The 12,801-nt window shown below is 40.6% G+C and overlaps 1 protein-coding gene across 2 annotated transcripts in view; it reads left to right on the forward strand.

The window, feature by feature from the left end:
* zdhhc9 (zinc finger DHHC-type palmitoyltransferase 9) overlaps positions 1-12,801 on the forward strand; it is a 31,607-nt gene that overhangs the window by 1,307 nt on the left and 17,499 nt on the right. The window contains exons 1-2 of one of the 2 annotated variants that reach the window (XM_040016653.1): positions 1,973-2,887; positions 11,610-11,770. In XM_040016653.1, coding sequence (XP_039872587.1) covers positions 2,724-2,887; positions 11,610-11,770 — 325 coding nt within the window. In that variant the 5' untranslated portion in view covers positions 1,973-2,723. Of the gene's footprint in view, positions 1-1,972; positions 2,888-11,609; positions 11,771-12,801 lie in introns of those variants that run through there. The other variant, XM_040016654.1, reaches the window with a different exon arrangement.

Consider the following 12,801-nt stretch of genomic DNA (forward strand, 5'->3'; position numbering starts at 1 on the left):
CTAACGAAACGTGTCATCTGAATTTAAATTCAGACTTTAAGCTGTCTGCAGCTGGGGGTGCATTTGAACTTGAGAGGGCGGGTGGGTCAATGCTACATCTGACACATCATCCATCATCTCTGTGTTTGATGAGGTGTTGGAGATGTTATCAAAGCAGCATGAGTGAACTGAGGCAATATTGTAGCATTGTAACATATGATATATATACTATATGATATGCATGTGTGTGTGTGTGTATATATATATATATATATATATATATATATATGCATACATACATAATTTAAAAAATTGTTATATATTTGTTATATAAATATTCATTTGTTATATAAATAAAACACTAATAATTCTTATGAAGAAAGACACACCTAATGAAAATGCTGTCCTTCTCCTGACTGTCTATGAGCACAATCGACAACATCTATTCAAAACTTCAAAACTCTATCAAACTATAATTATCCATAACTGTAAATTTGCAATTTTGCACATTTATATTAACCTGTAAATTTGCAATTTTTGTGCGTATCTCTACATATATGCTGTAGTATTGCATACTCTGTATATATTATCACTGTGACAGTGTTGCAACTACTTGCACTTTAAATTCTGATTACACCCACACATAAGCTACAAGAGCTACAAAGCACTGTTTTATTTATTACTACTTTCTTTTTAGTGTTTTTAGTTGTGTGAAGGGAACCTGCAAAGTAAGAATTTCATTACTCTGCGTAACCTTTTGTGTTTTGCAGTGTACATGACAATAAACTACTTGAATCTTGAATCTTAAATCAAGGAAGAGAGGTCATTGACATTAATCAGTCTGGAAAGGGTTACAAAGCCTCTTATAAGGCTTCGGACTCCAGCAAACAGCGCGAGCTTTAATCCACAAATGGATACACCTTGTAACTGTTAATGATTTCATAATCAGAAAGAGACGGATCGGAGCCAAAAATTGCATCCATGGGAGAGCTCCAAGGAAAAAAACCACTACTTACCAAAAAGAACATATAGGCTCACCTCACATATGCCAAAAACATCTTGATGATCCCCAAGACTGTTGGGAAAATAAACGGTGGTCTATTAAGACAAAAGTTTAACTTTCTTGAAGGTTTACATCCTGTTACATCTGACATAAAGGTAGCACAGAATTTCATAAAAAGAGCATCATAACAAAAGTCAGACACGGTGGAGGTAGTGCCAGACCATCGTCTGAGGCTGCTTTTCTGCTTCAGGACCTGTTCGACTTGTTTTACTTGATGGAACCGTGAATTCTGCTCTCTACCAGAAAATCATGAAGGAGAATGTCAAGCTGTCAGTTTGTGCCCTGAAGCTTAGCGTACTTGGGTTATGCATCAGAAAAATGATCTGAAACACAGCCAGTCCACCTCTGAATGACTAAAATAAATAAACAAATAAGTAAAAATGAAGGTTATGGAGTGGCCTTGTCAAGGTCTGACCTTAGATGCTTTGGCGTGACCTTAAACACTTCATGTTGGAAAACCTTCCATGTGGAGGGTTTATATATATATATATATGTATATATATATATATATATATATATATATATATATAAACTTTGCAATTAGCTTGAAACATGTAAGTGTGAAAAATATGCCAAAAATAATAAATGAGGGCGGGGACAAAGAGTTTTTCACACCATTGTGCACACATGGTGTTAGAAATGCAAGCGTATTACTAATATAGCTTACATACACAGTGCAACACTTCATGTGGTCAAATCTTCAAAATGTATCGGTTTGTTTTAGCCTGTCAAACTGTCATGTATGATGCAGAAGAAACAAGATAAAAAAAAGACCTCTGCATTGCTTATCTCTGCTCTCGTGGGGGATTGATCCCTCTGGTTTCCATTACCAATTAACTCCAATAAAACACTTCACGCTCTGCTCCCTTGGGCAATACGATAGGCGAGCAATTTAGCATATTAATGTGATCAAGACAGGACCTGTTCCTGTGTCCTTTGTTCCCTTTTTCTTTCACCTGTCCTGCCCCTTTAAGATTAGATATTTCAATCTAGGCGTGTTTCCTGCTACCATTGACTGAAACCGAGAGCTGGCAGGCTGTAGGGGGGAAAGGCATATCCAAGAGCTTTACATATTCCTGGACACACTGGCGATTCTTTCTTATTTTCTTTTTTCTTTAAATGAAGGCTGTTGAACCAGCAGTGCAGTCACAGTCTAACAGCCTGTTTGTGAAGACCCAGCAGCTGCTCGCCCGTAAAACCATTTATGATTTATCGAGATGACATGAATGTCAGTCGGTCAAGGTCCGCTCTTCCGATTGAAAAGCTGGATTTTCAGGTTTCTGGTGGGAATCATCTGCTGCACGCATTTGGATGAATTTCTCCTGATTTCCAGAGGTGCCCGGACCGTGAAGGGATTGAGGTTGTTTGAGCGGAGAGGGAGGCTCACTGTGGGAATGACATGCTGCAGTAAAGACGGGAAATAATATGGATTAGAAAACGCCGATGATGTGACTGCGACACTTTGAATGGTCAGAAAATGCTTCCCAGCCGCCACTTAGCGCACAAATCTTTAATATCACTCATTAACTGGACTGTTTTTGACTAAATAGTATTTTGGGAACGGGCTACATGTGCGCAGATCTCCTCCCGAGCCATCGGCGTATTGTCTGAATCCCTTTGCAGTATAAATACTTGTATTGACCCAAAGAAGCGCACACTGCTGATCTGAGAAGAGGACACCATGTCGGCGGTGATGATAACACGAAAGGTGCGAAAATGGGAGAAGCTCCCGGGGAAAAACACTTTCTGCTGCGACGGACGGGTGATGATGGCCCGGCAGAAGGGCGTCTTCTACCTGACCCTCTTCCTCATCACCGGGACCTGCGCCCTCTTCTTCGCTTTCGAGTAAGTCATACCCCGTGGCAAAGTTATCAGCTGCTCCAAAAAGTGTTTCCAACTCCCTTTAGGCTTCTTATGCCTTTTCCGGTTCCCAAAATATCGAGTCTTATAGCCTTATCCAACATTTGTCAACTTTAGAGGTGCATAAAATCAGTATAAACTCACATAATAAATATTTTAGCTTCAATCAAAAACATCCATCACTGCTTAATTTACGTGTTAGAGATGTCCGCTCTGAGAACATAGGTTATTTGATCATGAAATGCATTAACAATTAACAATTTATTTTGATTGATTGATCTGGAAAGCAGTATCCACCTTCTCAGAACTCAGAACCAGCTGAATATCCTAATGCATCACAAAGAGTAACGTAAAGTCCTCACCTTTGATTGGGTTAAATCACCAAATCAAGCTTTTACTGTTATCCTCATCTCAGTCGTGTGTAGTTGATCTGAAAATGATTTCTTTAAGGGAGTATTGGATTTTTGTTCCCTTTCTAAACCTACTTAATGGTAATGTGATCCTGGGCTCGGTGGTGGGCAGTAACTGTAACCTCCTTTTATGGTTTTCTTTTGTAACAGGCAACAATTTCACTTTGATAACCTCGTATTCGTGTCTTGTTGATCTAAATCCTCTTCCTGACAGAGAAGATGGTTATGACTGACCACATACTGAGTTGTTCAATATTTAATGACACAAGTCGTTCAGCTTTGGTTTTGCGGCCCTTTTTTTTTTTGGTCTCAGCAGTTCTGTCCCAATCCACTACTTGCACAACCCATTGGACTCATCATCCAGGCAAGCACTGTCGACCTGCTCGGATGCTGCTGGTGAACCCAGATCTCATCAGTTCATGTTGTACTGAGGAGTGCCTTTTAATAAAATGAAGAACATGGACGTGGCTCATAGAGCAGTACTGCTTACACTTTCTGTCCACGTCCTTGTTATTTCCTCTTTTCTTTCTTGGTAGTTTTTAAATGACACACAGAACACAATGATTTGGCACAAAATCCTGCTGTGTAACACAGTAACCTCCGTTGACTGTGGGTGTGTATGCGGCTACCAGGCCAAATGGATTTGGAGCATAGTGGCGAGGAGAAGTAGCTGCTCTTGCATAGTGCCAGGCCCTTCCCGTCTCTGTCTGCCTGCACGTTAATGGCCTCTTGCTTTCCTCTGAGTCTGCACAGAAGGAGCTGTTGTCCGGCTCAGAGCACAGAGGGAAAAGGATGATACTGCTCACGCTGAGCATCCAGAGCTGGGAGGAGGCATTATGATAACTGATAGCTAGAGGGTCGTTAACTTGCTATGTTCATATTACAGCACAATATAATTATCTTTCTGGGTGGGACAGCTACTGAAGTTGGGCCCGAGCAACATGGGGGTAATTGCTAAATTCAGTTACATGGCAACTTGATACATTGAAGCTATGACAGGGTGAAAGCCATCAGCAGAAAGGCTCTGAGGTATAATGCATTCACAAAATGCCAGTTTAACTAGTGATAGAAGCATTAAAACACCAAGTCTAAGCTCTTTGCTATTGTAGAATTATTTGTCAGCTAGTGCGAGCGCTGTAAGTAACAGCTGTTTTCATAATTAATGCATCTGCTGTTGATTATGTTCATTTTCTGCATTTTCCAGAGTCTGAGACTGCTTGTTCAGAGTACTTATTTTATCTTAAAACCCGACTGAAAAACCTTCCCATCGCTTGTCACCCATAAATAAATAACAACTATTGCATAATCATGAAACTTAGCACAGACATTCAGGCTCCCCAAAAGAAACCAATCGTAATCCTCCAACCCCAAATCTTGAATCTCTATAAACAGATATTTGCATATGAATATCTAGAATCTGTTGGCAAAGACAAGAGTTTTGGTGATGGAGGTTTCCTGGTGTGGCAGGTATTGAGGAGTCATGTGTAAGACATGCAGAGAGACCACGTGGACAGCAAAAGAAAAGTGCATTCAATTGCACTTTCAAGGTCTCAAGATATGTTTTGAAGATGACTCGACTTTCTTCTAGCCGCTTTAAGATAATCTGCATTCATAGTTGGAGACCAAATGGCATGAACCGTTGAGCACTTCCTCAGAAAACGCCTGTTAAGTTTCCCCCCGGGATGATGTCGTGATGATGTTCTAGCCACCACTGTGATTTGATTTATGACTAAATCATTGCAAAACTGATCACATTTGTAACAGCTGCTGCTCTCTTTTGAAATGTCATCGTGTTAAGCTGCTAAACTAAGGCACGCTAGTGGATAAATATCTGTTAGGTTTGTCATTGTGAGTATACATCAGTATGCTGACGTTAGGATTATCTGGCTCATTTTGTGCTAAAAATGGGGGGGAAAAAGGTATAAAACAGAAGCCAATAAATTATCAGTTAATCTGCAAAACTAATATTTGTTGAATTTCACTGCTCTAAAACACTAAAAACAAACCAGTGATCAAAAATGTAATTTTTGTATAAAGGCTTGCAACACATTAAAGACTGTATTGCAGTCGATTGTGTGACGCTGCATCAGTATAATCAGCTAAGCTGTCTGTCAGGGCAACGTCTTGCTGTTTCTTTATCTTGGAGAATTCCTTCCTCACATGTGAGCTTAAGGTTGGGCAGTGTGCTGCACCGTGACGTTGATGGCAGAACAAGGGAGGGCAGTGTCATGGCGTGAGCTGGCTAATATCCAAGACCAGGGGAGCAGACATCTCACTTTTATCATCAGCCACCGGCACCATGTGCAGGGAGACCCCTCCGTGTTTTAATTTGTGCTAAACTGCGGAAACCAGTGGCTGAGTACACAAATGGAAAGATGCATTAGGGACAAGTAAACAAATTAGTCACTGAAGAAATGGGCCCAGCCTTTTTAGTTTCCTTTTCCCTTGCTGGGCAGAATTTTAAGTCTTTACATCCTTACCGTATTGGATTTGTGCTGATCCTTTTTGCATATCTATTAAACTGGGTATTGCATTCAGTGTGTGTGTACAGAGGGCTTTAGCATGTACATATCTGCAGAAGGCTTACTTGCAGATAGATGTTTGCAGGTTTGGTTTCTATTTGCTGCTTTTTGTCAACGTGTGTGCATATGTGCATGCGGATTGCCACCTATGGATTTTGGAGGAAGGAACAAGAAACTGGAACATAAGGACAGTGTGTCATCTGTCTGTCCACCACAGGACACTTAGCCACTAGGCCAGAAAACCATATGTGCATGACGATCTTCTTTTCTGGGTATCGGTGCTGTATGTGTGCAGTAATGGGAGTGATGCAGGAGAAGTAGGTATACAGGGATGAGCCTGCAGAGCGAGTGGCTGCAGTCAGAAGAGCTCTTGTAGTCAACCCCCCCGAGCCTCTCTCAGCATCTAACTCCACCCTGTCTCCCTGTTAACCAATCGGAAAGCGGCATCCGGCCAAGGCCAAATGAGCAATAACATGATTTATACCCTACTCAGAGTACGCGCTCCATTTACAGCAACCATGATCTAAAGGCTTTGTTCTCTGGAAGCTTCTCTATCAGAAGGAGAGAGCCGCTCCTCTGTGGAGGGTGGATTTTATAAATCTATAGCTCACAGCCTGCGAGCCTGCTTCATGCAAGGAAGGAAAGTCCACATTATATTTGCATAAATCTTGGGGTGGGGTTGAAGTAGATGCACTGCTATCAAAAATGTGACAGAGATACTGCTAAATAAACGCATTTCTCATCAGTCTCAAGTTCACTTGCTAAATATTATATGACCCAACATCTGTGATCCTAACTTTAATCCCACTAAACGTTCCGTGACCCAGGCTCTAATGTTTCATCTCTCTCGTCTGGTATTTAAATGTTGCATAACAAGGACGACTGATTTAAGCCTGGCATCAGAGTATAGTGAGTGTAGTCTGGAGCTTCAGGTTCAGGGGGTGCAAGCTCCCATGACATCAGAGCAAGGACATGTATCATCTTTGTCTACCTGAAGCAGGAAATTCAGTCACGGCTTGATACCGCATACTAATGTATGAGGTGCTGATATCTGCATCGTTTGGATGACTCTTGAAATATTCTTAGATAAGAAGTAAATGTTAAGTGAGCTTTTGGATTTCGTCAGGCTTTCGTTTTTTTGAATATTTATGAGAATAGCATGAGCAGTTTTATTGCTGTGGGAAAAGCACGAGGATCCACGAAAGCTTTTCTGATATCGACTTGTTTCCTGCTTGTATCTTAAAAAGGAGAGAGGGCAAGCAGAGGTTGAGAGCTTTTGTTTTTTTCCCTCAGCAGTGCCCTAGAAACAGCCAGGCACAGTCTGCAGATGTTTGTATGACAGAAGGCTGTTACTGAGGCCCACTGTTGAGCTGCCTGCACAGCAAGTGCATAATTCATTTGGAGTATGAGTCAAGCAGGCCCGCGACAGCTTACAGCTGTTAAGTATTAATAACGGAAGGGTTTGAAATGTTCGACAAAGGTAAAATGTCATGAGTCACTATGTGTGGCGTCGTAATCCCGGGTTCAGGGGCGGTGTGGCTGAGACGCTGAAGTGATTCTAATTTGGTGATATCACTACTTTAGGAGCTTTTCATCTCTGAGCTTGTGTCATTCTGAGTTAAGAAGGAAGTAAACATCTGCAGAAGACTCGCCTTAAAGCATCTAATGCCCACCCACACCAGGCACAGACATGACAGTAGGCGCAGCAGTAGGTAGTTTATCTGTCTCCTGTGTAATGAGATTTAATTGTTTTATTTTAATGCATTTATTGTCTTTTATGACCACCAGGTTTTTCCCTAAACGAGTTCCCTTTTATTAAACAAAGTTTATTCGGTGTAACTTCGGTAAAACTCGGGGTCTAATGCCCACTCTGATATTTGTTTACGATTTAATTAGGGGCCAATAAATAATCCAAAGAACATACAGCAAGGCTTTATTTGCCTATTAAGTCAAGGGGTAAACTCAAGTGTGATAATAGTTTTGTGCCATGGTTAATAAGATTACAGCCTTTGAATGTGATGTAGGCCTCCTCTGGGTCAATCAGTAACCAATATGACCTACTGCAACTTGTGCAAAAAAAAAATAAACACTGTAGAAACAAGAGGTTTTAGCATCTCATACCTTCATATAATTGGCAGTGGCACAATTTAAATTCCTTTGTTGTTGTTGTTGTTGTTATTATTTTTAATAAATTGGAAGAATGCAGGAATGGTTTATTACGCATATAAGGGGTGAGGTTAACAAATGTAATCAGGTTACATTTTGCCTTTTGTTATGCAGCACACACAGGTAAGTGTGCAACTCATTAATTAGAAGACAATTTTGCTAAGAACTATGAGAACACAGTCTGTTTGGATTGTAATGGCAATGCATTTTATTTATGTAGTACCTTTCAAAAACAAAGTTACAAAGTGCTTAACAAGATAAGATAAGAAACAGCAAATAAAACATCTAAGAGAAGGCAAAGGTCACTCAACATTTGGCTTAGGAATACTAGCAGCACCAGGAGGTAAAAGGTGAGGAATAAAGAAAATAAAAAATAAAACAACAGGTAATTAAAAGCTAGTAGAACGTAGATTGAAATTATAACTAGGAGAAGGCGATTAAACAATTAAGGTGGACAACATCGAAATAAACTTCAAATGGAGGCGCAGAAAAAGCCTACTTTGAAAAAATATGTCTTTAAGAAGGATTTAAAAGACAAAAGTGAGCTTGGTGATCTGATCTCCTCGGGATGATTATCATGAAAAATGGGTTTCCTAACAGAAAAAGAGTGATCACCCTTGGTTCTCAGTCGAGACAGTGGGGTGACCAGCTTGGCCGAGGACCTTTTTTCATTATTCTTTTCTTATTTTCTGTAATAATCCAAAAGCCTACAGACAAATTCTACTGTGTATCAAGGCCGAGGTGTTTTCTAACTTCCTGGTTGGTTTAAAAAAAAAAAAAAAAAAAAAAAAAAAAAAGGCACTCTATTACAAATGTATTATCTCTAAAGGTAGTTCATGTATTTGTAGCATTTCAGTGTAATAGAAGGTATTGTAATGTATTCTCGATGAGCATTACATGAGATGAATTATACTACTGTTTATTTTGCTAAATATAAGCTTAGCTTTGCATAAAATTGAGATATTGTGGCACACCTGTCTCTGCACAAAGGTAAGGAAATCTGCCTTCTAGCACCTCTCAAGTTCATGAAATAACTTCCGCACGGGTTGTTTTCACACCTTCACAAAGACATGCTGTTAAAATAGTAAACAGATATTTCATAAATATGAAGTAAGTTGGTTAAGGAAGAGGGTGTGTTAGCAACATGTGCGTGTCAGTTGACGGATATCCCCTCGTAGACGATCCAGTTTTTCCTGCTGCTTCTGTGGTGATTGGTGAACACGGAGTCACCAGAGTGGTGCCGTGACAGCTCCACCCTGCACAGCGCAGGAAATTGTCACATCCAGGAAAGATAGGGGGGCTTGATGGGAAGCAATGATAGAGAAGCCTTCCTTGAATATGTTCCAGTTTACGGTTACGGGAATTGCACTTCATCGACAGACTGCATTCCCTCAGCCTGAATCCCGCTCTGTGCGGCCTCTGCACAAACGGCTGTGGGAAACACACCTCGCAGGCCTGCCAGTGGAAATTTCTGTTGATTTGATCTCCGCTCCTTGTTTCCATTAATGTTTGAAATGCGCTGCCGGAAAACTGCTCAGACAAGTCAAGCAGGTGTGTGTGTGTGTGTGTGTGTGTGTGTGTTTGCTTTGTTGTCTTGTCAGAGCTCAGGTATGCTGACAGGGTTCATGTACGTGGTGATATTAAACAAGTCCGCTTTGTTCACTTTTAACTGTATGTCTGCATAGTGAGAACAGAAAACAGACCACGATGATGAAGCAAAACTGTGGGTGACACTGTAGTAGATGAGTAGCTGACATCCCGGCCACCTGTGTGAGGTTATCTGTGTTAAACAAATTAAATAAAACAGGCAAAAGCAATTTCTTTTTTAATGGCTGCTGATTTCTCTCTCTTTTCCCCTTTTTGTTATATAACTGCAGCCACTTCAGGTTTAATTATGAGATCACAGATGTGCAATGGTGCCCCTATGTACAGATTTCTGTTATTGGCTTAGAGCGCATTGGATCGTTATAGAAGAGCAACTCCGATCAGCAAAATTTGAACTAAGTCAACAACCGTCCACAGTATGAAAAAATAAGAGTTTTACCCTCCATATTTTTCATGTGTTATAGGCTACTTGTTTTTGTTACAATATATAGTGTTGGCTGTAACCAAATGTTAACTGTTTGGATATTCTTGTGTTGTACTTGAGTTTCAGTTTGTAGATTCTGATATTTGTTTTTAGTTTGTCCTCCTCGCTGTTGTCACTGCAATCATCCTGCACCTCATTTCTTTGTTGCTACCTTAGCAAATTTGTTGCTAGATTCAGCCGCTTTGTTATAACCATTCACTGGATTTTATATTAGATGAAAAGGACTTGGCAGTAAACCACAAGACAGTAGCTTGCTGTTCTGTCGCAACCAACAGAAAAGTCCTCCTCGCACTTTTTTTTTATTGGTTTATTTATTTATTGGTTTTTTTATTGGTTTAGCAAGAAAAATAAGATAATAAAATAACACCTTCATTTATTTTTTAAGCCCCATTTTTTTTCTTTATCGTGGGCTTTTTTACATTTTCTGTTTAATTTAGTGTAATGTTTGGCTTGTTTTATATTTTTATTATGCTGTATTGTTTTAAGATGTTTTTTTATGGTTTGGCTGCTGTAAAATAGTAATTTCCTAACTTTTGAGATAAATATATTTCTTATGTTATTGTAACATAAAGCGAGTTCACTTGGTGCTTCTGATGTTCTCTCTAAGTGATAATTTTTGCCAGATTAGCAGCAAAGGCTGTGAACACTTATGTACATGTTATAGTTGTTTTTTATTTTTAATAAATCTGCGTTAATTTCAAGCAAACTGTTTGTTCACTTTATCTTTATGGGGAATTGCATGTAGAGTTTTGAGGTGAGGCTGTAACATGACAAAATGTGGAGGTACTTTCCAGATGCACTGCATGCAGATGCTGTTTAATGGAACAAAAGAGAATACTGTGTAAATAAAGTGTAGCCTGGTGATCTTTATGTGTGGGCAGTTTTATGTGTTCCTCAGTCCCTTAAAATCCTGTAGTGCAACATTAGAGTCACATTATCAATATATGATTTCAGCCTCAAGGGAGAGCGATGAGGCCATAGAGTTAAACTATTAATAACTGCGTGTGGAAGCCTTTTTGCTGCTGCTGCGCTCTTCTGTTGCAGCACTTTGCATTGCAGCTCACATCTGTTATCAGATTGTGCAGCCGGCCCTTTTGGAGGAGCCCAGCTGGCTCTAATCTCAATGGCCTGGCAAATGGATCCACGCTTCTCCACTAGTACAGAAGGTGTAGGGAGTGCGGCATCGTGTTATTTATTCAAGGCCACGACTTCGGTCTTGTGGTTCGTGACCTTATGCTCTGAACACCAGTTAAAAATATGTGTGGTGTTGTTTTGTTGTGTCCTCTGTGCTCATGGCTTTCCTGAGAGTGCTCTGCCTCTTCTCTTAAGATTATCCGTAGTTATCATGTATTACTATGATGGAGAAATGTAGAACAGGATTTCTTTAATTAATTAATGTGAGAAAAACATGTTTTTCCTCAATCCTGTATGATGTCAAGTTTGCAGATGCGAATATGTAGAAAAGAAAGCAGCTGTTGTGTGCACATTATTTTAAAAACACTTTTCTTTTTCTTGTGCAGATGTCCGTACCTGGCTGTTCATCTTTGTCCCGCCATCCCAGTTTTTGCTGTCCTGCTGTTCCTTTTCGTTATGGCCATGCTGTTGAGGACCAGCTTCAGTGACCCCGGGGTGCTGCCGAGGGCCCTTCCTGAAGAGGCTACATTCATTGAGATGGAAATTGGTAAGTTACAGGATTTGCGGACAGACACTCTCCACTGCTTCCCTTATAACTTCATGTGAAAAAGGTTTTCACAGGACTCTATGCTGTCCTATGAAAAATTAAGTACACCCTTACTGCAGGTGATTAAATGATCATCAGCAAGTGTGGGTATCTCTGTAAAAGCACAAGATTTGTAAGTCTGCTGGTCTGGAAAATTCAGGTGTGTGTTTTAACACAATGCCGATGCTCCCAGTAGTGGACTTTGCAGCAAATTCGCTCCAAGGTCAGACTGTGCAATGCTAAGAGAAACTACAAAAACCCCCAAAACAAAGTCCAAGAACTACATCTCAGGCCTTAGTCACCTTAGTTAGATATTAAAGTTCATAACAGCCCAATCAGACAAAGACTGAAGAAGTATGGCTTGTTTGGAAGTGATGCCAAGAGTTAGCTTCTTCTGACTAAAACCACAGCAGCACAGCTTTAGCTTGCATCAGCATAAACCTCAAGACCTCTAGAACTACGTCCTTTAAGGTGACCGACATAGAGATGTTTGGCCATAATGCGCGGTGCAAGGAGTGCCAAAGACCAAACCCAGCACCTCATACCATTTGTGGGCTGGGCACGTGTGGGTAGCGTGGCTGAGCGGTCTAAGGCTAGTCTCTCTGGAGGCGTGGGTTTGAATCCCACCGCTGCCATTATTGGGGACAGGGATAGCTCATTAGGTAGAGGGTTCGCCCCATGATTGGAAGGTCGGGGGTTGAAATCCACTGAACGGCTATCCTGAGGCAAGCTGGATTGGTGCTCCTTCGATGAGTGAATGGGTTAAATGCAGAGGACTAAACAATTTCCTACAGGATTAATAAAGTATACATTTATTATTATCATTGTTGTTCTGGAGTCAAATGTGATGCCTGACAGCTAAAGCTGGGCTGAAAGTGGGGCCTTCATCAGGACAAAGATCCCAAGCAGAGCGGCAAATCTACAAGTGAATGGCTGAAGAAGAAATAAAAATCAAGGTGTTGCAATAGCCCGGTCAAAGTTTTGTTTGATCA

The sequence above is a fragment of the Simochromis diagramma genome, unplaced genomic scaffold (assembly GCF_900408965.1).
Source record: "Simochromis diagramma unplaced genomic scaffold, fSimDia1.1 OVJJ01000685.1, whole genome shotgun sequence".
In the NCBI taxonomy this organism is placed as follows: domain Eukaryota; kingdom Metazoa; phylum Chordata; class Actinopteri; order Cichliformes; family Cichlidae; genus Simochromis; species Simochromis diagramma.